Source organism: Oryx dammah, unplaced genomic scaffold (assembly GCF_014754425.2).
Source record: "Oryx dammah isolate SB20612 unplaced genomic scaffold, SCBI_Odam_1.1 HiC_scaffold_1, whole genome shotgun sequence".
Lineage (NCBI taxonomy): Eukaryota > Metazoa > Chordata > Mammalia > Artiodactyla > Bovidae > Oryx > Oryx dammah.
Window position 1 is genome coordinate 44,906,317 of NW_024070185.1, and position 25,610 is coordinate 44,931,926.

The 25,610-nt window shown below is 46.5% G+C and overlaps 1 protein-coding gene across 1 annotated transcript in view; it reads right to left on the reverse strand.

The window, feature by feature from the left end:
• The window catches only part of APBA1 (amyloid beta precursor protein binding family A member 1), a 233,827-nt gene that overhangs the window by 13,236 nt on the left and 194,981 nt on the right, over nucleotides 1–25,610 (reverse strand). Inside the window, exons 5-10 of the mRNA XM_040250244.1 lie at nucleotides 24,611–24,756; nucleotides 13,439–13,471; nucleotides 12,318–12,404; nucleotides 11,240–11,425; nucleotides 7,526–7,705; nucleotides 4,007–4,219 (exon numbers count right to left, since the gene is read on the reverse strand). Of these exons, the coding sequence (XP_040106178.1) occupies nucleotides 4,007–4,219; nucleotides 7,526–7,705; nucleotides 11,240–11,425; nucleotides 12,318–12,404; nucleotides 13,439–13,471; nucleotides 24,611–24,756 (845 nt within the window). The remainder of the gene's footprint in view (nucleotides 1–4,006; nucleotides 4,220–7,525; nucleotides 7,706–11,239; nucleotides 11,426–12,317; nucleotides 12,405–13,438; nucleotides 13,472–24,610; nucleotides 24,757–25,610) is intronic.

Here is a 25,610-nt window from a genome sequence, read left to right on the forward strand (position 1 = left end):
TGGCTCCTCCTCCCCAAACCTCTCCCCAAACCAAGTACAGATCAACCTCCCCCTTCCCTCACCAACCTCCCTTTCTCTCCCACACTGAACTATCTCCCAAGGCAGGCTTTCTCAACCTACAGACACTGGGCTGGGTGTTCCTTAGTTGGGCGGTTCATCCTGTGTATTTCAGGACATTTGGTAGCATCCCTGACCTTAGGAGAGTCCCTTGGACAGCAAGGAGATCAAACCAGTCCATCCTAAAGGAAGTCAACCCTGACTATTCATTGCAAGGACTGAGGCTGAAGCTCCAATACTTTGACCACCTGATGCAAAGAGAAGACTCATCGGAAAAGACCCTGATGCTGGGAAAGACTGAGGGCAGGAGGAGAAGGGGACGACAGAGGGTGAGATGGTTGGATGGCATCACCAACTCAATGGACATGGGTTTGAGCAAGCTCTGGGAGTTGGTGATGGACAGGGAGGCCTGGTGTGCCGCAGTCCATGGGGTTGCAAAGAGTCGGACATGACTGAGCAACTGAACAACTGACCTCTACCCACTGGATACCAGCATCTCCTCCTCCCTAGTGGTGATGACCCAAACTGTCTTCAGACACTGCCCAATGTCCCCCACAGAGGTCAAGATCCCCCGAGCTGAGAACAACTTCCTTAGGGTCTGATCATAGATGCTGCTGGAATCATGTCAGGGTGGCCGAGCAACCTGGCTTCAGTACTGACACGCTGTATGACCTTGAATGATTATATCATCTTCTATGCCTGTTTCCTAGCTTGCACAATGGTACCTACCCTCCAGGAGGCCGCTGTAGGGTTTTCAAGTGAACATACACATTCTAGAATGGTCTAGGTGCATAGCACTCAGTCACTGCTAGAATCAGTCCTTTCATTCACTCCTCCCCAACGAGGCCAAGCTCCCTGGGATGCAGACGGTGTCTAATACATCTCTGATTCGCAGGGCCCCTCAGCGGTTCACACACATGCACAGGTGTTCAATAAGTAACTTGCTTCTGGTATGAAAGTGCATGTGTGAACCTTTACATGTGGTGAGTGAGAAGCCAGAGGTGGGTCTTCTCTTTCTATTCCTGGCCCTCCCTGGCTTTTCCACATGATCACACCAACAGGTCAGCCTTCCCAGGCTGGCTCAAACCTCTCTCTCCCCACCACAAACCTAGTCCACTGTCCGTCAATTCCAGGAGAAACTCCCAAAGGCCAGTTTCCTTCTGGTATCCACCTGGGTCTTACCCCTCCTTCAATATCCACCAAGATCCCACCACTACCAATCTACTCTAAATGCTCTTAGCATCTCAGGTCTATGTTGCCACGAGGGTTCACAGAATCCTTTCAATGATAATTATCCCTCAGATGCATACTGTCCTTCTGGCTCCTCCACAGTTCAGCTCAGCCTAACAGAAGCCCAGTTAAACATGTTTGAATGAATATGCATGTTTTAAAGTAAGTTCTTCAATCTTATCTTTAATGTATGTTAAGCAAGAGGTAAAATTTAAGTGTAAGATATAACAAAAAGAAATGAGGCCAAAGAGGGCTATTTCTTTTTGGGTGTGATTATGAGTTTGTTTCATTAAAAACAAACAGGCAAAACAAAATGAAAAGACAACCATCAGACTGGGAGAAGATATTCGCAGACAAGGCAACCAAGAAGGGCTTAAAATCCAAACTATACAAACAGCTCATACAACTCAACAACAACAACAAAAAACCCCAATTGAAAAATGGGCAGAAAACCTAGACAGACATTTCTCCAAAGAAGAAATACAGATGGTCAATAGGCACATGAAAAGATGCTCAGCATCGCTAATTATTCAGTTCAGTTCAGTCGCTCAGTCGTGTCCAACTCTTTGGAACCCCATGAATTGCAGCACACCAGGCCTCCCTGTCCATCACCAACTCCCGGAGTTCACTCAGACTCACGTCCATCGAGTCAGTGATGCCATCCAGCTATCTCATCCTCTGCTGTCCCCTTCTCCTCCTGCCCCCAATCCCTCCCAGCATCAGAGTCATTTCCAATGAGTCAACTCTCCGCATGAGGTGGCCAAAGTACTGGAGTTTCAGCTTTAGCATCATTCCTTCCAAAGAAATCCCAGGGCTGATCTCCTTCAGAATGGACTGGTTGGATCTCCTTTAGAGAAAGGCAAATCAAAACTACAATGAGGTACCACCTCACTCCAGTCAGGATGAACCTCATTAAGAAGTCTGTAAAAAACAAATGCTGAGAAGGTTTAGAGAAAATGGAACCCTTCTACGCTGCTGGTGAAAATATAAGTTGGTGCAGCCACCATGGAGAACAGTATGGAGGTTCCTCAGAACACTAAAAATAAAATTACCATATGATCCAGCAATCCTACTCCTGGGCACATATCCAGACAAAACTATAATTCAAAAAGACACATGCATCCCTGTGCTCACAGCAGCACTCTTCACAGTAGACAAGGCATGGAAGCAACCTAAATGTCTGTGCGCAGATGAGTGGATGAAGAAGGTGTGGTTCACATATACAACAGCACACCACTCACATATACAATAGCACACCACTCAGCCATCATAGAGAACGCAATAATGCCATCTGCAGCAACATGGAGGCAACTGGAGATTATCACACTAAGTGAAGTAAGGCCAAGGGAGAAACAAATACCATATGGCATCACTTATATGTACCTCTAAAATATGACAGAAATAAGCCTATCTATGAAACAGAAACATGAAAACAGACTAGACTGGTGGTTGCCAAGGTGGAGGGAGCTGGGAGAGGGATGAAGTGGGAGGCTGGCGTTAGTAGATGGAAGCTTTTAGACATAGAATGGATAAACAGCAGGTCCTACTGTCTAGCAGAGAGAACTATAATTCAGTATCCTATGATAAACCATAATGGAAAAGAATATACAATAAAAATGTATATGTATGTATAACTGAATCACTTTACTGTACAGCAGAAATTAACACATTGTAAATCAACTATACTTCAATAAAAATATTGAGTAAAAAGCAGACAAAAAGAGAAAAATTCCTGTATAACATAAAAAAAGGAAAAAACAAGCTGTCCTATACACTTACCTTGACCTTTCCTCCACCCGAGGCCCCTTGGCCAAGGATATTGTCTCTTGTGATTTTCTCCTGCTTAGAATAACTATTACATGAACTCATATTTATTCTCTCTCATACTCACACCCAGAGCTATGTTCTAGTTTACACTCTTTCAGGAAACTCCAAGGAACCAAAGAAAGTCATAGGATCCCAATGTGCCTGTACCTCAGTGCTTGCTACAGAGCTAGTAGGGTCTCCAGATACTGTAGTGGAGGGAAATATTCTTGTTCCTATTGGCCATGCAATCAGAAAATTCCAGTGTGCTCAAGAGACTATACTTGCATGCCTTGTTTCTAAGAAAATCTAATTTCTTCCCCTTAAATACTCATATTCAATTTTCCTTTAAGTAGCTCTTCTCAGTCTTATGAAACAGCATAAATTCAGGTTGAACAAGAAATAATTATGTTCAGGTTGCAGAAGGTACACACAGATGGTACCAGTTTCCTTCCTTCCACTTGGCACATGAGAAGCATGTTGTGCAGGCTCTGGGGAGCACACACTCACCTGGATCACGGTGGAGGACAGTGCTCTGGCATCTGAAGCACGTCATTGACTTGTGATAGGGATGGCAAGTCACCTCAGGCACACCTAGCTGACTCTATGTGGTGTCTTGATTACTGAGCTGAGGAAAATTCTGTTGAGGCTGAGTCTTAGTAGGAGATAGTGCTGTGATTGATTAGTGATGTCTGCAATGGGCATGGTGTTAGTCAGTGGTGTTACATGAGCCAAATATACCATCACTGAAAAAACAGTTTCAGGGAGGAATCTGTACAGAGGAAAAACAGCCCAGGTGCAAGTCCATGCCTTTTGTATTTGTGTCTTTCTTAGTGTATGGTACTCAGAATATGTTCAATGACTTCATGTCATTTTGGGTCTACAACGGCATTGGACTTTTCCCATCTCTGGTTACCTTAATGATGCTCTGGCAGGTCGACAGAGGCAGGCCCACCAGGCTGGTGCCGTTGATGGACATGATCTGGTCCCCAATATTCAGCTTCCCTGACTTCTCTGCTGGGCCTCCGTGCATCATGTTGGCTATGATCACAGTTGGCAAGATGGATCCCCAGCCAGACTCCACGATCACCACACCTAGGATTTCCCCTTTCTGCTTCTCTATGAAAACCTGAAAGGAGAAACACAACACTTAGAAAGGCTGAATCAGCAACCATCCAGGGTAGAGAGAGAAGTCAAGGCATTTCCCCCATTCCTGTCCTGATGAAACACGACAGACACTTCCCTGATGACTCCAACCCAGACGAATGCTGTCCTCTGTATTCCATGGCATCTGGGGCTGGTAAGAAATGATGTCATGCAGGCACATACCCCTTTTTTGTAATTCTTACTCCGCAAAAGCCATCCTGCCTTGGGGCTTCCCAGTGGCTCAGTGGTAAAGAATCCACCTGCCAATGCAGGAGATGGAAGAGATACAGGTTCAATCCCTGAGTCAGGAAGGCCCTCTGGAGTAGGAACGGCCACCCACTCCAGTATTCTTGCCTGGAAAATCCTATGGACAAAGGATCCTGGCAGGACACAGTCCACAGGGTCACAAAGAGTCGGACTTGTGCAAGTCAGACTCAGCACTTGTACCTGCCTTGGTGCTACAACCACAAGGGTTGTCATATTTTGTTTGTTTTTCCTGTAGTCCCCAGGGAAGGGCAAAAGAGACTGTAGGTGGGGGCTTTGGTGGGTTCTTATGGTTTCCAGAATAGCTTTTGGATTCTACCACAGATCCCCTGTTTCACAGTTCATAAATTCCCTCCAACATTTAAGATTTTTGAGTTAAAAATAAACATGCATTATAGAAACTTTTCTCTGCAACAAGAAAGTTAAGAAAAAAGAAAAAGATTGGAAGTGCAAAAACACTGGCCCTAGATATGCGTCATTACTGTGGCTTTCCCCAGCTGGGCAGAGAAGCCAGGAGCTGATTTCAGATATGTTTAGTTTGATAAGGCAGACACACTATAGACAGGTAAGATGCTTCTTGGAAGCAACCAACAGAGTATGTGTGTATTTATTTCTTCACATTTACAGATCCACACATGCTCAAACACATACTGGAGTCGGGGCTGCTGGGGCCTGACAAAGTCCCTTCATGGGCTGGTGTCCTCCTTCTCGCTGTTGCTGTCGCTCACAACTGGCCATTTTCCTGGAAAACTGCCCTAAGCCACATGGCAGTCACCACCTCCTAGGAGTTGAATCGTGGACCCCTCCACCCCCCAAATTCATACGTTGGAGTCCTAACTCCTAGTACCTCCAAATATGAACTTGGAGATCGGGCCTTTTCATAGGCAATCAAGTTAAAATAAAAATGATTAGGGTGGGTCCTAGCTCAATATGATTAGTATCTTTATAAAAAGGGGAAATGTGGCCACAGAGACATGCACAGAGTGAAGACAGAGCGGGGAGCAAATGACAGGCCTGGGACAGGTCTTCCCCCTCACAGTCCCGCAGAAGAACCAACCCTGCAGACACCTTGATCTCAGGCCTCCAGCCTCCAGAACTGGAAGACAACGCATTTCTGCTGTGGAAGCCCCCAGTGTGGGGAACTCTGAGCACAAGCACACTCACCTACCTCTGTCTGACCTCACTGCCAATGACTAATGAGCACTGGGCACAGGCCTGCCAGCTCTTTTGGCTCCAGGTGGGACAGGACAGTCCTGTGATGTGTGACCCAGTGCTTCCATTTGGATCAGAGGATGCTCATCCCCAGCGAGGCCACAGTCCTCCGTGGCATCCCTACCACCCTCGTGCCCACACTCACTGTTTCCTGAGTGCACCCTGCCCCCACCTCCCCACAGATCCCTTGAATTCCCATCTCAGGCTTTGCTTCCAGGGAACCTAGGACACCTAGCATCCATGAGTGAATTAAAAGATCACTGGCCCACATCTTGAGCATAAAGTCCAGGCCCCTCACCTTGGCTGGACTCTCAAGCCTGCCAGTTCTGACCCAGGCCCTGCAACCTCTCATACAGTCCAGCCTCAATGCCTCATCTGTGGCTCCCCAGATGACTTCTGAGTGTGTGAAACCTCATGCTTCTGTTACTGGGGCCCAGCCCCCTGCGCTCTTCTACACTTCTCAGAATACCCAGACCCCAGAGCAGGTCAGATGGCCCTGCTTTCGTCTAGCTGTTCCTGCAGAGCTCGGTCCCAAGGGGAGCTCAGTGCCCCTCATCTGACCCCAGAGAGCCGGGACTAGCTCCACTCTGCCGGGCACAGCTGTCTCTGAATAGTGCCCATCTAGCATCATCATTTAAGATCCTCCCTGTTATAAATCATGAGAAACGCTGGACTGGAAGAAACACAAGCTTGAATCAAGATTGCTGGGAGAAATATCAATAACCTCAGATATGCAGATGACACCACCCTTATGGCAGAAAGTGAAGAGGAACTAAAAAGCCTCTTGATGAAAGTGAAAGTAGACAGTGAAAAAGTTGACTTAAAGCTCACCATTCAGAAAATGAAGATCATGGTATCCCGTCCCATCACTTCATGGGAAATAGATGGGGAAACTGGAAACAGTGTCAGATTTTATTTTTGGGGGCTCCAAAATCACTGCAGATGGTGATTGCAGCCATGAAATTAAAAGACGCTTACTCCTTGGAAGAAAAGTTATGACCAACCTAGGTAGCACATTAAAAAGCAGAGACATTATTTTGCCGACTAAGGTCCATCTAGTCAAGGCTATGGTTTTTCCTGTGGTCATGTATGGATGTGAGTTGGGCTGTGAAGAAGGCTGAGTGCAGAAGAATTGATGTTTTTGAACTGTGGTGTTGGAGAAGACTCTTGAGAGTCCCTTGGACTGCAAGGAGATCCAACCAGTCTATTCTGAAGGAGATCAGCCCTGGGATTTCTTTGGAAGGAATGATGCTAAAGTTGAAACTCCAGCACTTTGGCCACCTCATGTAAAGAGTTGACTCATTGGAAAAGACTCTGATGCTGGGAGGGATTGGGGGCAGGAGGAGAAGGGGACGACAGAGGATGAGATGGCTGGATGGCATCACGGACTCGATGGCCGTGAGTCTGAGTGAACTCTGGGAGTTGGTGATGGACAGGGAAGCCTGGTGTGTGGCGATTCATGGGGTCGCAAAGAGTCGGACACAACTGAGCGACTGAACTGAACTGTTATAAATGTGCCCTTTTCTAGACCGGGAGCTTGTAAAGACAGGGTTTAGGTCCTATCTGCTTCTGGAACCCATCCTCAAAGTCAGCTGTGGGTCACAGAGGGCAGAGGACACCCTGCCTCACTGGCCACAGCCCTCAGCTGAAGTCTTTAAGAACCTGGGCCACACATGCAGGGAGCCAGAGACGGGCCTGAGCGCTCTGCAACGTCCTGCGGATACCGCGCTCCACTCCAGCACCCTGCCTTCCCCTCCTCGGTGGGCAGGCCCAGCCGGCCCAGCCTGGGGAACAGGTTCGGGGAGGTACTTGCATCTTTGCAGTTTTCCGACTTGGAGAAGTGGATGAGGTCGTCGTTGTACATGTCCTGGGTGTTGAGCAGGTCGCTGTACTCCTTCTGGCTGAGATCTTCGGGGTTAATGCCATTGGCCCTGAGGAACTCCTGGTAGGCCACGCTGAAGGCCTGCCCGATGGACTGTGCGATCAGCTGGGCCTGGAGAGGAGAGACAGGGTCAGTAGGCCAGTGCTGCCGGTAGATGACCGGGTCCCTGAAGACTGCCGGGCCCGAGGCACTGGCTAGCCCAGCGGGTCTCCATAGCGCAGCGGTGCCTTCTAGAGGGCATTTCCAAAATTAGTGGGAACACTTTTTGCTATGACAATGATCACAGGGAGCTCCAGGCATTCAGTGGACAGGAGTCAGAGATGCTGGACTTACTGCTGTGCAAAGGACAGTCTTGCCCAGGATGAGCTGTTTCACATCCTGCACAATTTTAAGATCTGCCCCCCAGATATTCATGTACATATAACACCTGTGCTCAATTACCGGAGTCTAGGACTCAACTCTAATTTATATAAAACCACAAGACTCATTGCGTGGCTCTAAAACACAGTGAATGTTTTAAGAATATAACTATTATGTGAATTGAGAAAAGATGTTTTATCCAACACTTTACCACGAGTAAGCTTCATGACTTTAGAAAATCATCAGCATCAATGCTGTTTGTGAGATGTGGGTTGCCAATAAATTATCTCCATCATTCTGCACACTGGCTATGGAGTGTAGAGGTTCTTCATGTGTGCATGTGTGTGTGCGCATGAATGTGTCTATCAACTATTTTATTATAGCTATCAACAATCTTATTTTAGCTTTCCTTTTATTTCTCCTTTGTATTACATTTATGGCAATAATTTGGTTATCTTGTGAAAACTTTTTCAGGAAAGGAGATTAAATGATCTATGAATTTCATTCATATTGTCTATGAGCGGGGCATTATGAAATATTTGCTATGTGAAAGGACTGTTGGGTCCAACAGAATTGAGAACCCTGATCAAGTCCAACCCCGCATTTTCTAGGTGAGGAGGCTGAGAGGCCCAGAGATACAAAGGAACCTGTTCAGGGTCACAGAGATCACAGGATGGGAACTCTGCTTCCATTGATCTTTTTCCTGCACTGGAATTTGATTACCTTTCCCTGCATTAATTAATCAACATCACAACTTGGGAGAGCCAGCAGCAACCAAGCCTGTGCCATATCACATCCCATATACACAGCATCACATAAATTCACGTCAAGTCTTTGATGAAAGTATGACTGGTCCACAAGCCTTCATCCTAAGCTCTGAGGGCAGTGTTTAAGAATTCAGAAATGTTCAAATTTTAGAAAGGTAACAGAGTGCATACATCATACACTGTGTAAAAACCCCACTAGAGCTTGGAGAAGTGCCTAAACATACTCAGTAATATTCCTGCAACAAAATGTGTGAGATTCATAGTAAGCTGGACAAATCCTATAAAGTGTCTCATCGCAGCTCAGAGCAAGCTTATCAGCCAAATGAGTACAAAAATCTCTTTTGTTTCTCAGAGCTCTTAGACTTTAAAACTGCAGATCTATTTTACGTATTGTTTCCTTGTTCGCATTGGGGAGATGAGGAAAAGGAGGTTGAAAGCTTAAGTTGGGGTGGGGTTGGAGGCTGAGAATCCTGGCAGCTTAATTCCAGAGCCGACCTCCTGCCCACCCCTGGTACTGCTGCTCTCTCAAATTCCAGTGGGATGAAAACCCACAAAACAACAACATGCTCTAGGGCAATGTTTCAAACACACAACTCTCATCTCCATTCCTCCTTTCCCTATCTTTAGTCATTTTTGCTGAAAGCAGTTAACTAACAGTGATATCAGAACTTTCTGCATGGTTGGCCTGCGGGAAAGAAATGCTGCTTAACATTTCTCACTCTGAGAGTCTGGTGACATCACATGTCATGCCAAGGACCACCACACTGCCTCCTGCCGAGGCATTGCTGTGGGCATCAGAGGCTCGTGCGAACAGACAAACTGAAAAAAGTGTCTGAGAACACAGTCAGTGGACTTCCCAACCATCATGAGAAGAGGCACCGGGCCAACAGCTCAGACTACTCTCATCTCTGCTGGGTCTACCTGAGCCACACGGCAGCCTGTTCTATAGAAGCTGAGCAGCTGCACAGACCGTACATGGAGGTGGGATTCACATGCGGGTCTCCCAGCTCTGGAGCCCATGCTCTCCTCTTCTATCCTGGGTCTTGGAAGCAAAGATTTCCAGGTCCACTCTTGCTTCTTCCTTCTTCCCCTTCATTGTCTCCCCTACAGACCCAAAGGAGCCCCAAGGGAGACAAAGTCCTCCTTTAGGAGCAGCAAGCCTGGGAGAGGTGGCTGAGGGCTGAACCGGCACCTCATGTCTGGTGGGCAGAGCTAATGCCATCTTTTCGCAGGCCTGCAGGACACATGAAACAATGTTCTAAATGTTACTCTGTTGGAGCTTTACAAGAACCTTCTCCCAGTTTGCAAGTCTGGTCTCAGTTTCACAGGAAAAGTGGAGAGAATGGCCAGGACAGGTGCTTCAAGCTCTCTGTCTTCTCAGCAACCTGTCTCTGGAGCTGAGAACCAGACTAGTGAAAGTACAAACATGTATGCGTCTCCTCCTGTCTGAGGCTACAGCCATGAGGGCTCTGCTTCCCTGGAGAATTGCCTCTGACTCCTAACTTCTTAGAGGCAGGCCATTACTGTGGCTCAATGAATACTCTCTGGCAGAAAAACAGCCCCTTTTAAGGAGCCAAGGCTACCAGCGGCAATTTTCCTTAAGTAGATAAGGTCTCTCTGCTCAATATGAGAAAGATAGCTTGTTTCACTGTGGCAGGAGGAAAATTTATCTGTCAATGGCACTGACCTGGCCATCTCCGGGCAGGCTCTACAGTTCGAAACCATCGTGGGGCTGTGGCCCTGGCCTGGAGGGAGCTGCCAAGGCCTGTTGAGCTTTGGGAAAAGGATGGTGCTGAAATAGCTTGAAGCCCGGTGGCCTTGCCAGCAATTCTAGGGACAATTAGAGAAGAAGGCTGAAGGGAAGGAGGAGCCCCACCTCTGTTTTAAATTAGGTTCCTCTGCTGACTTTATCATGTGTAGAGATGGATGTCAGGAATCCCTGGCTTTGTGACTGGAGGAGCAGTTCGGTTTGCGAACGAGTGGGTGGCTGGTGCTCATGCCATGTGGTGGGGAGGGGCAGGGATGCCAACTTTCCTGTTAGGAAAGGGCAGTCCTGCACAGCCCTCTAGCAGCTGGTCTCCTTGCCTTTCCCCATACTCCGTCAGCAGGCCTCTGTCTCAGGGCCTCTGCACCTGTTCTTTCCTCACTCTCAACTCTACTCAGGTTCGGCTCCAATGTGACTTCTGAAAGGACTCTGATCATTGCTCTACCTGAAACAGCCCCTGCCCCTCTATCCCTTGACCTAGTTTTTCCTGATTAAACATTCCTCTGCCTAACTTTACATTAAGTATATTTATCTATTCATTTTCTGTCTCTTTACAACCTTCACGAGGAGTACCTTGTCTGTTTTACTCAGCCTCATATCCCCAGCACTAAAACAGGGCTTGACACATAGTAAGTGCTGAATAAGCATTTGTCTCACTTATGATTAAGGTTCTGAGAACTAGAGGGAACCCATTTACCCAAGGGCAGCTCAGATCAGATCACGGGGAGGGAGATGAGAGGAGGCCACCCTTACATCTTCAGACTCGAAGACATGGCAGATCATCTTGTACTGCCTTTTTCCATCCTGGGATGGGTGGGAGGCTTCCACGTTCTCCTGGGAGTTGGAGCGGGGCATCCGCCTGCGGGCCATCAGCACAACAATGTTCCCGATATCTGCGATGTAGGAAATGGTCCTCAGAGGGTGGTCCATCATCGTTTCCTGGAGGGGAGATGGGAGAGGCTGGTGAGTCCAGAGCATCATCTAAGACCCAAGAGAGAGTCTGCCACCCATAGCGTAGCCTAGTACAGTCCACACATGCTGTGGGTATGAGAGTGGGTGGCGGTGCTCTGGGGCTCACTGCAGACATTGTGTTGGCAAATTTACATGTACCCACCCAGGCCTGGGGGCAATTCCCTTGACTGGTGATAACCCAGAGCAGGAAGTGGTCTGTGGTATGTGAAAAGGAATTTAAATCATTTTACAACCAGCAGAATCTCTGTGGGTGCGTGCTAAGTCGCTTCAGTCACGCTTGACTCTTCGCAACCCTTTGGACTATAGTGCCCACCAGGATCCTCTGTCCATGGGATTTTCTAGGCAAGAATACTGGAGTGGGTTGCCATGCCCTCCTCCAGGGGGTCTTCCTGACCCAGGGATTGGACCCGCATCTCTTGCATTTCCTTCACTGGCAGGTGGGTTCTTTAGCACTAGGGCCACCTGGGAAATCCCTGGTGGGGAAGCTAAAAAAATAAAAAATCTGCATGCAATTACTGTGTTTTGTTTACATGTGTATGTGTGGCTTTAAACAAAATTTCTTCAAAGGCTAATTTGTTTAAATTCATGAATCTTCTGACAAAGGTTTGTGAGAATTATTAACAAACAATATCTGTGGCTTGTTTTTCCCTTTGATCTTTAACAGCCCCAACCTTCCTTACCAAGTCCCTCCCTAACCCCCACCCCTCACATCAGCAGCAGGCACTGCAGACACGGCCTCCGAGCTTGTGTGGAAGTCAGCCAGCATCTGGGCACAGCTGCCTGACAGACAAGGGCACAATCTCCTGGTTGCCATGCTAAGCTTCACCCCCTAGGAAGGTGGGAGCCGGCGAATTAATACCTGCGTGTCGGCGTTCAATACTTTGATTCTCTGGGTAGAAATGAAGAGATCCACCTCGGTCATTGGCTGAGATTCACCTTCAGGAGCCTGAGAAGGAAAACGCACCAAGGGAAAGCTTAATATCTTGCTCTGACCCAGGTGCGTGGGAGCAAGCTTAACACACACAGAGGCTTCGAGACACAGTCACCAGAACAGCGCTTCAGACTCCAGAATGAGGCTGCCAAAGCCAGAGGGACCACACAAAGGATGGACACAGGGACAGCAGTGAGCACCTCCAGGCTACCGGGGAAATGTGGACGCCCTTTGCCTCTTCCGCCATGGAAGCAATAGCTCACTGCAGCAGATCTAACTCTCTGAAAAATGACGTGAATGGCACTTTCTGCAAGGGTCTCAGAGCCCAACAGATTGAAGGAATCAGGGTGACTGACTCATACCCCCAGGACCTTGGAGAAGTCAGAGTTTGCTCCTGCTCAAGTGATTGGGGTGGGGGGTGTCGCTGTTTACAGCAGGTGCAGACAAGGCAGCTGGAGGCAGTTCTGGTAAGAGGGTCTTCATGTTCCCACATACCACAGCAACGCAGAAGCAGTACCCACTCTGGAAGCCACCCCATTAAGAGCGAGCCCCAATGCCTCAATGTCCCACGGGTAGCTCTCAAGCACCTGGAAGCTCCACAACCAAAAACAGCGCACCAGTCTGGTTCATTTAGGGCTGGGCTCTGCACACATGTGGTTATCAGCGAGTTTTCTTTTTTGCATCCAGCAATCTGACAAATCCACAAATCAAACGTGACTAGAATTGAGCAGACCCAGGTCCCTGCCATGTGAATGCTCCTGAATGGTGGGCACTTGCACAGTACTGCAGGATCCCTTCAGCATTCCCAGTCTGCCCCCTGGCCTTCCTCTGGAGTGAGATGACTAATGAGCAACAGAAAACAGCCACTTTGGGCAACTGAGCTTTGAGAAACGTTGGCTTATGGGGCGGTTCAAAAAGAAATCTGAACAAAAACTTGCTGGATGCAGAAAACAAAAACACGAAACAAGAAAAAAGGCAAAACATAAATAAATGAAAAATAAAAAAAAACCAGGCATAACATCAAGCTGATGAAGTTGTTTGTACTGCACCTTCTTCCTGCTTTTGGCTAATTTCTGGGCCATCTGCTTAGCATGGAACAAACAGAGACAGGAGAACAGTTAGAAAAGAATTTGCAGAGACTCAAAGTTGAAAAGGGAATTGACAATCTAATATCGACAGTGGTATAACGCATTTCTGTGGGAGGTAGACTGGCTTTAAAAAAAATCCCACTTGACTACTGATTTCCTAAATCAGAATTTGGTAGTTGGCGGGGGCAATAGGAGGAAGGACATATACTGAGGTGCCTTATACTTAACTGCAATTGATGCTTTCAAAGAACCTACTTTTGGTTCTGCTGATTTCCTTTATTGTATGCCTATATTCTGTTTCATGGATTTCAGCCTATATCTTTATTTGTTTCTACTTTCTCTGGGTTTAATTTGCCAATTTTTTTCTAGCTTAAGATGAAAACTTAAATCATGGATTTTCAAACTTTTTTCTTTCCTGATAATATTTAAAGCTATGAATCTCCCTCTAATCTCCACTTTAGCTATATCCCACAAATTTTGATATGTTGCAATTTAATTATCGTTTCATTCAAAACACTTTCTAATTTCCACTGTGATTTCCTCTTTGAAACCTTGTGTTCTTAATTTAAACACATTTGAAGATTTCCTAGTTATCTTTTTGTTATAGACTTCTGAATCAACTGTTCTTCCTCTTTATTAACTCCAGTAATACTTCTTGCCTTAAGTTTGTATAATATTAATAAAACTTGTGTGTGTTAGTCGCTCAGTTGTGTCCAATTCTTTGCAACCCCATGGACTATAGCCCGCCAGGGTCCTCTGTCCATGGAATTCTCCAGGCAGGAATACTGGAGTGGGTAGTCATTCCCTTCTCCAGGGACCTTCCTGACCCAGGGATCGAACTCTCATCTCCTGCAGTACAGGCAGATTATTTACTATTTGAGCCACCAGGGCTTCAATAAAGCCTATTTCTAACTAGAAATGGATATAAGATTTATTCAAGATAGCAGAGTTCTGTAAGAGTAGAAACTCTGAGGCCAGACTGTCCAAAACTGAATTCTGGCTCTGCTACGTACTAGTCATGTGACTTGGGATGAGACACTTAACATCTCTGTGCTTCAGTTTCCTCAAATGTAAAATGAAGGTAAAACCAGAATTTACTTCATAGGGCTGTTGTGAGGTTAAAATGAGTACAGCTGACCCTTGAACAATGTGGGGTTAGGGGTACCAACAACCACGGGGTCATCCGGGTATCACTTACAGTTGGCCCTCTGTATACACAGCTCGGCTCCCCTGCACCCACTGTTCTGCGTCCTTAGAGTCTACCAATCACAGAGTCAACTGATCTTGGACCACATAATACTGTACTATTTACTCCTGGAAAATATCCAGGTATAAGTGGACCTGTGTTGTTCAAGGGTCAACTGTATACACAATGCTCTCAAAATAGTGCCTGGTGTGGTGTAAGCACTCTATTTGTGTTTGCTCTTAAAAGATTATGATGTTAGACGATTATAATTTGCCTGGGTCAGGATGCAATCTCTTGGCTTTGGTAAGGCCTGCTATATACATGCAGACATTACCTGAACGATGGTGCATCACCGAACCACGGGCACTGCTGCGGTGATGGGGGTGGGGTGCGGGAAGAGCAGCTCCCTCACCCCCTTGGTACTCACCTGGCGCCAGAGCTCTTGCTCTCAGCCACACGCCACTACTCATAAGCAACTAATTGTGTTGTCTGTGCTACCTCATGATGGAGAAACTGGATGAGCCAGCCACCCAAACACTGAACAGCTGATCTGGTACACCCAGGAGACCAGGGCAGCCCCTGCCCCACAACTCATACTGATGGTCAAGACTTCGTGATGAAACAGTCTGCTCTGGGAAAGTCTGGAGGCAGCAACTGCAAGTGTTATCCTAACTGCTACAACGACAGTGGAAATATCTGTGCATCTGAGGAGTGGCCCTAGGCTGATGCTGTGCCACACAGATTCCTGATCTGTACCAGTTATAATCCTCAAGATAAACAACTGCTGTAAGAGCCTAACCTCTGTCTTCTTACCTCTCCTGAAATGATACAGCAGTAATATGTGAATTCCATTATTTTTGATACCAAAACTTAATGGCCTTTGGTCAAAATTCTTCGCCTGCTGGATGAGAAATCTAATCTGAAGGGCCCCTCTCAAAGGAAAGCAAGCCTGCCACCAATGAAGCGCCCACTTTCTGTTTTTACTGGGATGGGTGATGAGGAAGAGGATCCATATGGCAAACCGAGCTCCATGAAAGGCATTTTGAGAATTTTTTTATGAAGTCAAAAATATTGTGTACACTTAGAGTAACACCGCCTTTAAATCACTTATGATGTCCAAGTGCCCTGAAACAAATTAGAATAAAAAATTTAGGCATAAGTTTGGCAATCATGATGGGGGTCAGGGCCAGAATGAGAAGCTGGAGCAGCAGAGAAAGGTCTTAGAGCCTTAAGGCCCACATGCATCTTGAAGCAGGGGCTGACAACATCCATTTAAAGCCCTGGCTTTCATGAAACTTGGGGCTCACCACCAGCAGGCTGGTGGTCACCAAAGGACACGTGCAGCACAGTCCATCCAGTCACTCCATCCACAACGTGCACTGAGTACCTGCTGTTGCTAAGACCCTCTAAGGCTAGTTATGCCCGGGATCCTCTGACTATTCTAGCTTTTCTTTCCCCAGCTAACCCTGGCTGAGCACTTAGCACACGCCCAAGCACTTCCCACGTATCAGTATAGAAGCTTACAATAACCCTGTGAGGCAGGCAGTGCGTCATCCTCACCTTTCAGAAGAGAAAACTGAGGCACAGAGAGGCTCATTAACTTGCCCATGGTCACACAGCTATTAAGTGGCAGAACAGATAATTAAACTGCAAACCTAATTCTATATTCCAAATTTCTATGGTGCCAGCTGGACATGTTTCTCATCTATAAACTTCTCAGTCCGTCTGTAAAATGGGGTTAATGATACCTACCTCACAGGATTCCCCACCCTCGCCATTTGGAGGAGTAAATGAGATAATGTACGTAAAGGGGCTGCTATCCATGTCAACATCTTATCAACCATAGACTTCTTTGGGTCAGATGGGAAGTCAGCTGGCTTAGACAAGGTTACACTAACAGAAATTCTCATTTTACAATTCAATCATAATTTTGAAACACCTAAATAAAATCTCTCCATAAAAGAATGGGAAAAAAATCCGATCTTTTGGGGCAGGCTAGTAAAGACAGATGTAAGAATATTTGATAATGAACACGCCTTACAAAAATGTGTGGACCAAAACAATACCAAAATGCCATGGAGACAAACACACCACACTGCGTGCACACGAAGCAGTTTCCACAGCTCAGGCAGTTTCAGCACCTCGCCCTGTCTTCAGTGGAGGAGCAGAGAATGGCGTGGGAATGAGGGTGAGACGAAGCATGGAGATGCAGTGAGAGGAAGGGGCGAGCGAGCTGGCTGTACAGGGGATGTCTCTGCCTGCTCTAGATACTGACTGAGGGCAGGGCAAAGCTCCCTCTAGAAGTTTTTCCTAAAACATATTTAAAAGAATCCCAGCAACAAGACGGTCAGGTATCACCATAGGGATAATGTATTCTGCTTTCAAGTAATTGTGGAAGCTTCTGGTTAAACAAACTGAATTAAATCTCCTTAGTACAGGACTTCTCAGAGCCTTTACTAGGAAAATACATGTGACAGATACCAAAAATATCTATTTGGCGGCATTTCTTGTGCTTATCTGCCAATGGGACCCCATCAGCGAGAAGCACTGCACTTGCCCAGAATGTGGGAGCACAGCTGGAGAACAGAGGCTCCTTCACACTGGACGGATGGTCCACACTTCTCTAAGGGGCCGGTTCCCGACCTGCAGCATACATTACCACCTCCTGGAGGGCGTATGAAAACAGGTTCCTGGGCTCTACCTCCCTGAGTTTCTGACTGGGTTGGGGCCTGAGAGTCTGCACTTCTAACAAATTCCCAGCTGATGCTGCTGTTGCTGGTCCCACTTTGAGGACCATTGCTCTAATGCATTTCGAAATCATATGGGAAGCTTTCTGGAAGGTTATTCTTACTTCTCAAAGAAAGATGAACTAAGGCAGAAAGAATAGATTAGGGAGGGTGCAAAAAAAAAAAAAAAACTGCAAAAAAATGGCAGCTATCCTCTAGCTCTGCTGCTGCACTCAGATGTACCTTGTATCTTACATTTTGGTAGATGGAAATGTCTTAATTACATATTCCTCAGCCTGCCCTGTATTTTGGTTACCTAAACACTCTCCCTGGCTCCCTCACGAGACTGCAGGTTTCTCAGGGTCAAGGACGTGGTTGATTTTTATCTGCTAAGAGGCCTTGTCACAGGGATCCTGCATAGGGACAGTTTGCTTTTTGAGCCAGATTCATATCTAGAAAAACCACAACTCCAAATCTTCCCCCCATTTTGGCAAATAAACCTACACATTATTTGTAAGTTAAGAAAACTGCAATTCTTCAGACTCCAAGTGTAAAGCCAGTATCACTATTAAATGTCAGCCCACAGTTGGTGCTACGTGAGTGACAGACACCATATAATTGACGGACAGACCAGGAATTAAAGCCTACTTTGAAATGGAAACCCAAACATCAGGGGCAGAGCTGGCTCAGAGCAAAAGCACCTCACACACAGGGCCACAGCGGGGCTCCTGAGAGGAAGGCCTCCCTGGCATCCATCGTGTCAAATAAACAATGCAGGCAGAGGAAGGAGAGGGTCTAGCTGGGGTCCCTGAGGGAGGGAGGGAGGCAGAAGGAATCAGAGAAAGAAAGGAAGCTCCTCTGTGTGTAGGTGAGAGCACCAAGCCAGGAATTACTCCAGTTTGTGGTGAGGATATCACTAAATGGATTTCCAAATAAATCCACAGAGCGTCCCTTCCCACTTCCTTCCTGGATGGACATGGCTAGAAAATCGGTAGCCTCATTCTGCTTGCTCTGCATCTCCCTAGAGGTGGCCCAGAGTAACTCATTCCTGAAAGGCCAGCCTCTTTAGGAAGAAGCATGCAGCACCTTCCTCAGAGAAGGGAGTGCCTGTGGGCACCCCAGTGCAGGCTTCCCTGGACCACCCGAGTTCATCTGGAGACCTGCTCTCAGCCCCTGGTTCCCCGTGCACGTGGTGAAGTCTCTAAACCATCCCCACAGTAACTTTCTTGGGGGCTAGGAAATAAACCACGGGTTCTGAACACGGCCTTCTCCACTTATAATTTGAAAAAGTGGCAGGCTGGGTGTAAAGGCAAACAATCTGACAGGCCTTTAAATGGATGTAAAAGGAACACAAGGCAGAAAATAGTTAATGATAGGCAACATTCCTTTCAGAGGCAAGAAGCACATTGTGAAATGATACTTATACATGAAATGCGACTGTTTAATCTCACCACTCTATAATGAATTCCTCACACTAGAGCAATTTGCTGTAAAAATAAATATACATTTTCCAGCTGCTTACTCTGCTCTAGGCAGGTCTAAAATGGATTTATAATCAAAGAGCCTGTCTTGCCTGTTCTGACTGACAAAGCCTTCTAATTTTTTGTTCAAATGATTTGTGGAACTTCTGGATACTAATCCTTTTTGAAGATTCAAAAGTAAACTTTCTGGTTTCTCATCAGGGAGCTGGACTTTAAAAATGGAAAAGAACACTCTCAGAAACCACTGGGGAAATCAGAAAGTATAACGTGCAGAGCACTTGGTGCTTGGAGGGGTCTGGCATGGGGATGCTCTCCCAAGACCTGCCCTACATTCGGGTGATGTGGCTGTGCCTGCTGTCCCCTTAAGGTCACTGAACACACATGTGTCTCAGGGCAGCAGAAGGACAGACTACTCTAGCTGTGGGAGTCAAGGACGACCCATCAGGAAGTCAATAAACAGAAACCAGGAAAAACTCATCTCAAAGCAACACGCAATACTTGGTCTCAGGGCTCCTCAGTACTCTTTCGGGAGTGGACTATTGCTTTGTTCTGGAGGATTCACCTGAATGGACCCTGGTAGTGTGCCTTGACAGGGACAGGTGCTCTGGCAATCTGGAGGAGATATATCTTTGTCACGTGGCTCTGTCTTGGACCTAACAGGGAGGCAAAGATCTCTGGTTCTAGACTCTCATGCCAATAAAAATGTCCCAGATGACACTGCAACAACCAAAAGCACTGCCTCTTTTCCAAACACCCCCTTTAGTGGTGGTCCCTGTCTATCAGAGAACCATCCAGGGTCTCTGTACTCCCACTGGCCCAGGGAGAGCTAACGGTACCATTATTAACCCAGGAAACTAAGTGCTGGGTCAAGAATTCAGCTAAGTTACTCCATGGTATTACTGCCTCAGTATCCATTCTGTTTGGCCAAGCAGACTGCCTGAACCTTAAACTGACATTATTCCCTTCATGCACGCAAATGCTGTGGAAAGCAGCCCGCAGAGTCACACGCACATGTCGGCTCCTTTGGGACCTAACCCCCACTCATCAGCCCTTGTCTTCCCCGGCTGCCCAGGGCCTTCCCCAAGGTGCCCCTTAGCTAATACCTCCACTGAGCCCAGAAAAACCCCATTTTGGTTTGCACTGACCAATCTGGCCTTCATCTGGGAACCTCAAAGCATTCCACTCATGGACCCCAGTAAAGGCATGTGCCCAGGTCCTGCCTGACCTCCCCACGTGGCCTCTCTGGGTGTGCAGGTGCTTCCTCCAGGACTGCTGAGTCTTAAACTTCTCCGTCTCAATTTCTCTTGTAGTCTTCTGCTCACCTGGGGGGTTTACTTAACAAATGCTGATGTAACAAAATTATAATCATAACATATCTGGTAACCATGGGGACAGGAGGAGCCAGAACTCTGTCCTTAAAGATTGCGCTTTTAAAGTTCTCCTGTATGAGATAAGGCAGGATAAAGCCTGAAAAGCAGCTTGTTCTCAGGGAGTTTTGTGCATTCTTGAACTCTACACCTGGGAGATCCTAAATTAACATGGAAAACACCGTGGGGACATCTCCAGGTATTAATGTCACCTCTTTATGTTCAGGGAGAGGGTAAAAGATCAAGCAAGCTCTGACAGACAGCTCAACAGAAACCTGAGATTCTACCAGCAGCATTATTGCGTCTGAAGGACCCAGAGGGTAAGAGGGTCGGTCTGATACATAGTCAGGAAGTGGTCTAGTTGGGAGTCACAGGGTAAGATGCACCTCTGGAGGTAGGGGTGGGACTTGATATAGTTGTAAATTACTCTCTGGATCATACATCCTAAATCCTAAAATGTCAGTAGTAGTAGTAAAAATAGTAATAGTAGTGTTGGTCCCTCAGTCGTATCTGACTCTTTACAACCCCATGGACTGTAGCCCACAAGGCTCCTCTGTCCATGGAACTCTCCAGGCAAGAATATTGGAGTGGGTTGCCATTCACTTCGCCAGGCAATCTTCCTGACCCAGGGATTGAACCTGGGTCTCCTGCAGTTGCAGGCAGATTCTTTACCATCTAAGCCACTAGGGAAGCCAATAAATTGTCAATAATGCTATCAAAAGTTGCAGCATGGGCTTCCTGTGCAGTGATGGGTAATGAAGGGCAGGGCCAGTGCTGACCTTGTCTACTATTCAGGGCATAGCAGAGCCTGGGCAAGTTCGTGAGACGAGCACCAGCCCTGGAGGAGGGGTGTGGGAGCAGGGGTAGAAGGACGTGAAGTACCACCCCTGCTCCGTGTGACCTCCACGACCTCCATGGTTGCTGCTCTCTCCTCCCTCAGGCTTCCAGGCAGTGTCTCACCTCACAAGGGTGCCCCGTACTCCTGTGGCCTTTTGATCCTGACATCCCTCTCTCCTCCTCTGGCACCCCCTTGTACATTTGCTGGCTTAATTCACTTCTCATTTGTGCTGCTGAACTTGAGGGTAAGGATCTCACCTTATAAATCACTATTTTTCCTCCCTCCCAGGACCCTGCACAGCCTTGCACACATAGATGCTCAACAAGTATTCTTCCCTTGATGAAGAGAGTTAAGGACTCTTGCTTCTCGTTCCACACTGCCATACAAAGCTCAGGATGAAGCCTGGGGATGTGTGAGAGAGAAGACACGTAAAGGGAACAGTCCCTTGAGAAGGGAGTTGATTCTGACCAACGGAAACTTGACAGAACCAAATCTGGCAAGTCCTAAGCTATTTCAACTCACTCGAAGTCCCCAGCTCTGATTTCAGTGGTGATGAAATGCCTGTGGCTCTAGCTGAAAACAGCCTCAGGGGCTCGCGCCCGAATGACACGATGGCACCATCAGGGTCCCTGTCACCACCGGCTTGGCCACGGTTCTAGGGGCACTAGCGTCGTGGTGGGTATTCGAGAGGCTGCATTTCCGTGGGGTCAGACCAGTTCAAACCAGTTCAAGCTAGTTTGGCTGGATCAAACTAGCTGTGAATGACTTAAAACTAACCACTAAAAGTGGTTTCAGGGATCAAACAAGCTCGCTCCTTTTAAATCTTGACAAAACAGATGCAAACAGGTTATGACTGGTTTGAACCGAGTTAGCCTTGCACTGACTTGGTTCAGATTAGCCAGAGTAGATCTGATCAAATGCTTACTTTTAGGTGAAGCAAGCCAGTTCAGCTGACTGTGGCTCAGATCATGACCTCCTTATGGCCAAATTCAGATTTAAATTGAAGAAAGTAGGGAAACCTCTAAACCATTCATGTATGACCTAAAACAAATCCCTTATGATTATACAGTGGAAGTGACTAATAGATTCAAGGGATTAGATCTGATAAAGTCCTTGAAAAACTATGGACAGAGGTTTGTAACATTGTATAGGAGGCAGTGATCAAAATCATCCCCAAGGAAAAGAAATGCAAAAGGCAAAATGGTTGTCTGAGGAGATCTTACAAATGGCTGAGTGAAGAAGAGACGCGAAAGGCAAAGGAGAAAAGGAAAGATATCTATCTGAATGCAGAGTTCCAAAGAATAGCAAGGAGAGGTAAGAAAGCCTTCCTCAGTGATCAATGTAAAGAAATAGAGGAACAGAACAGAATGGGAAAGACTAGAGATCTCTTCAAGAAGATTAGAGATACCAAGGGAACATTTCATGCAAAGATGGCACAATAAAGGACAGAAATGGTATGGACCTAACAGAAGCAGAAGATATTAAGAAGACGTGGCAGGGATACACAGAAGAACTGTACAAAAAAGTTCTTCATGACCCAGATAATCACAATGGTGTAATCATTCACCTAGAGCCAGACATCCTGGAGTGCAAAGTCAAGTGGGCCTTAGGAAGCATCATTATGAAGAAAGATACTGGAGGTGATAGAATTCCAGCTAAGCTATTTCAAGCCCTAAAAGATGATGCTGTGAAAGTACAGGACTCAATATGCCAACAAATTTGGAAAACTCAGCAGTGGCCACAGGACTGGAAAAGGTCAGTTTTCATTCCAATCCCAAAGAAAGGCAATGCTGAAGAATGTTCAAACCACCACACAATTACACTCATCTCACATGCTAGCAAAGTAATGCTCAAAATTCTCCAGGCCAGGTTTTAACAGTACATCTACTGAAAACTTGCAGATGTTTAAGCTGGATTTAGAAAAGGCAGAGGAACAAGAGATCAAATTGCCAACATCCACTGGATCATAGAAAAAGCAAGAGAATCCCAGAAAAGCATCTACTTCCGCTTTATTGATTATATCAAAGCCTTTGACTGTGTAGATCACAACAACCTGTGGAATATTCTGAAAGAGATGGGAATACCAGACCACTTGACCTGCCTCCTGAGAAATCTGTATGCAGGTCAGGAAGGAACAGTTAGAACCAGACATGGAGCAATGGACTGGTTCAAAATTGGGAAAGGAGTATGTAAAGGCTGTATATCATCACCCTGCTTATTTAACTTACACACAGAGTACATCAAGCAAAATGCTCAGCTGGATGAAACACAAGCTGGAATCAAAACTTCTGGGAGAAATATCAATAACCTCATGTATGCAAATGACACCACCCTTATGGCAGAAAGTGAAGAACTAAAAAGCCTCTTGGTGAAAGTGAAAGAGGAGATTGAAAAAAGTTGGCTTAAAACTCAACATTCAAAAAATGATGATCATGGCATCTGGTCCCATCACTTCACAGCAAAGAGATGGGCAAACAGTGGAAAGGGTGATAGACTTTTTTTTCTTGAGCTCCAAAATCACTGCAGGTGGTGGCTGCAGACATGAAATTAAAAGACGCTTGTTCCTTGGAAGAAAAGCTATGACCAACCTAGACAGCATACTAAGAAGCAGAGACATTACTTTGCCGACAAAGGTCCATCTAGTCAAAGCTACGGTTTTTCCACTAGTCATGTATGGATGTGAGAGTTGGACCAGAAAGAAAGCTGAATGCTAAAGAATTGATGCTTTTAAACTATGGTGTTGGAGAAGGCTCTTGAGAGTCTCTTGGACTGCAAGGAGGTCAAACCAGTCAATCCTAAAGGAAATCAGTCCTAAATATTCATTAGAAGGACTGAAGCTGAAGCTCCAATACTTTGGTCACCTGATGTGAAGAACTGACTCACTGGAAAAGACCCTGATGCTTCGAAAGACTGAAGGCAGGAGGAGAAGGGGATGACAGAGGATGAGATGGTTGGATGACATCACTGATTCAATGGACATGAGTTTGAGCAAGCTCTGGGAGTTGGTGATGGACAGGGAGGCCTGGTGTGCTGCAATCCATGGGGTCATAAAGAGTCGGACGTGACTGAACGACTGAACTGAAGCCAGTTCAATCTAGTTTGAACAGGATCGACAGGTTCGAAAGCAATGACACCTAGTTTGAACCACACTGTAGCATGAATGTTCAAGGCACTGATCTCTGTCAGCAGAAATGCAGTGATATTGGGCTCACACATTGGAAAGATAATATTTAAAATGCTGTCCTTCCTCATCTTTCCACCTTTCCAAAGCTTATCATCGTATGTACTTCTTCCTGAAGGCTGGCCATTAAGAACAAACAAATTATATAGCATGTATGCATCAAGACTCCAACACACTTTGCAAATCTTTTTTCTGTTGAGAACTCTGGCAGGTACAGGTATAAGCCCTGCCCGTCATGTCAGCTCAGTCCTCTCCACTAAACTTGGGACATGTGCTGCGGGGTGACCACTATGGATGGCTCAGCTGCCCACACTGGCCCACCACCCTCCCTCGGAGCACAGAGCACCCCCTCACCTTGATCCTGCTTACTGCTTCCTGGGCCTGCATCATTCGCACGTTTTTGGAGGGAGTTTTGTCTGAGAGTAGCTGGGTGGAGCCAAGGTAATTAGCAGCAAAAATGATTCCATCAATCAAGTCCTCAGGGTCACAAGGTCCAGGAACTGTAACACACAGACCGTGGTGGTGAGTGAGGCCACGTGTGCCCCCCTTCACGCCCCCTCCCCTCTGCTGCATGCCTCCAACACAGGTGGTCAGCTCCCGACACCCCTGAGCAGGTGCATCTACCTGAGAGTCTAAGGCATCTCTCTGATCTCCCTTCACTATGCCCTCATTTTCAAACAGAAGGGAAAATTCTTCCTTAGAAGAGTCAACTTCACCCAGACCATTTACTATGAGAAACAATGTGAATATTTATTTAAACGTGAACTATAAAATCCACTGATAAACGATGTTGTTTTTTGGGACAAGGAGCACTAGACCATCGTCTCTGGCCCTCCCGTGTCTAGTCAGCTTCTGTCACACAGTGGGTATCAAATAAATGTTTGTTGGACAAATGGTTAGATGAGCAGAAGGCCATCTTGTTAGACAACCTCATCATACAGTAGTTCCTTTGCTTGCCACTGATTCATATCACCTACCCCCTCCATTGTATCCATAATGGGAAAATAAATATTATAAATCAGAAAAATGAGTATTTGCTGCAGAATGTCTGGATTCCCCAAAGAGCCTCGAACCTGAAGTCTGCAAGAGAGGTAACATGACCTCAGAGTAGCGGTCTTGTGCTAATAACCTTGTTGACTTACCCGCTAAAACGTGCCTGGCCTGCATCCACATACATACCAATTCCAAGGAAATTTGGAATTTCCTGTTCTCATTCACCAGCCTTTTAAATCAAACCTTTGATTTTAAATATTTAAAATGGAGGCATCTGATTCTAACCATTGTTGTTGTTTAGTTGCTCAGTGTGTCTGACTCTTTTGTGACCCGATGGACTGTAGTCCATCAGGCTCCTCTG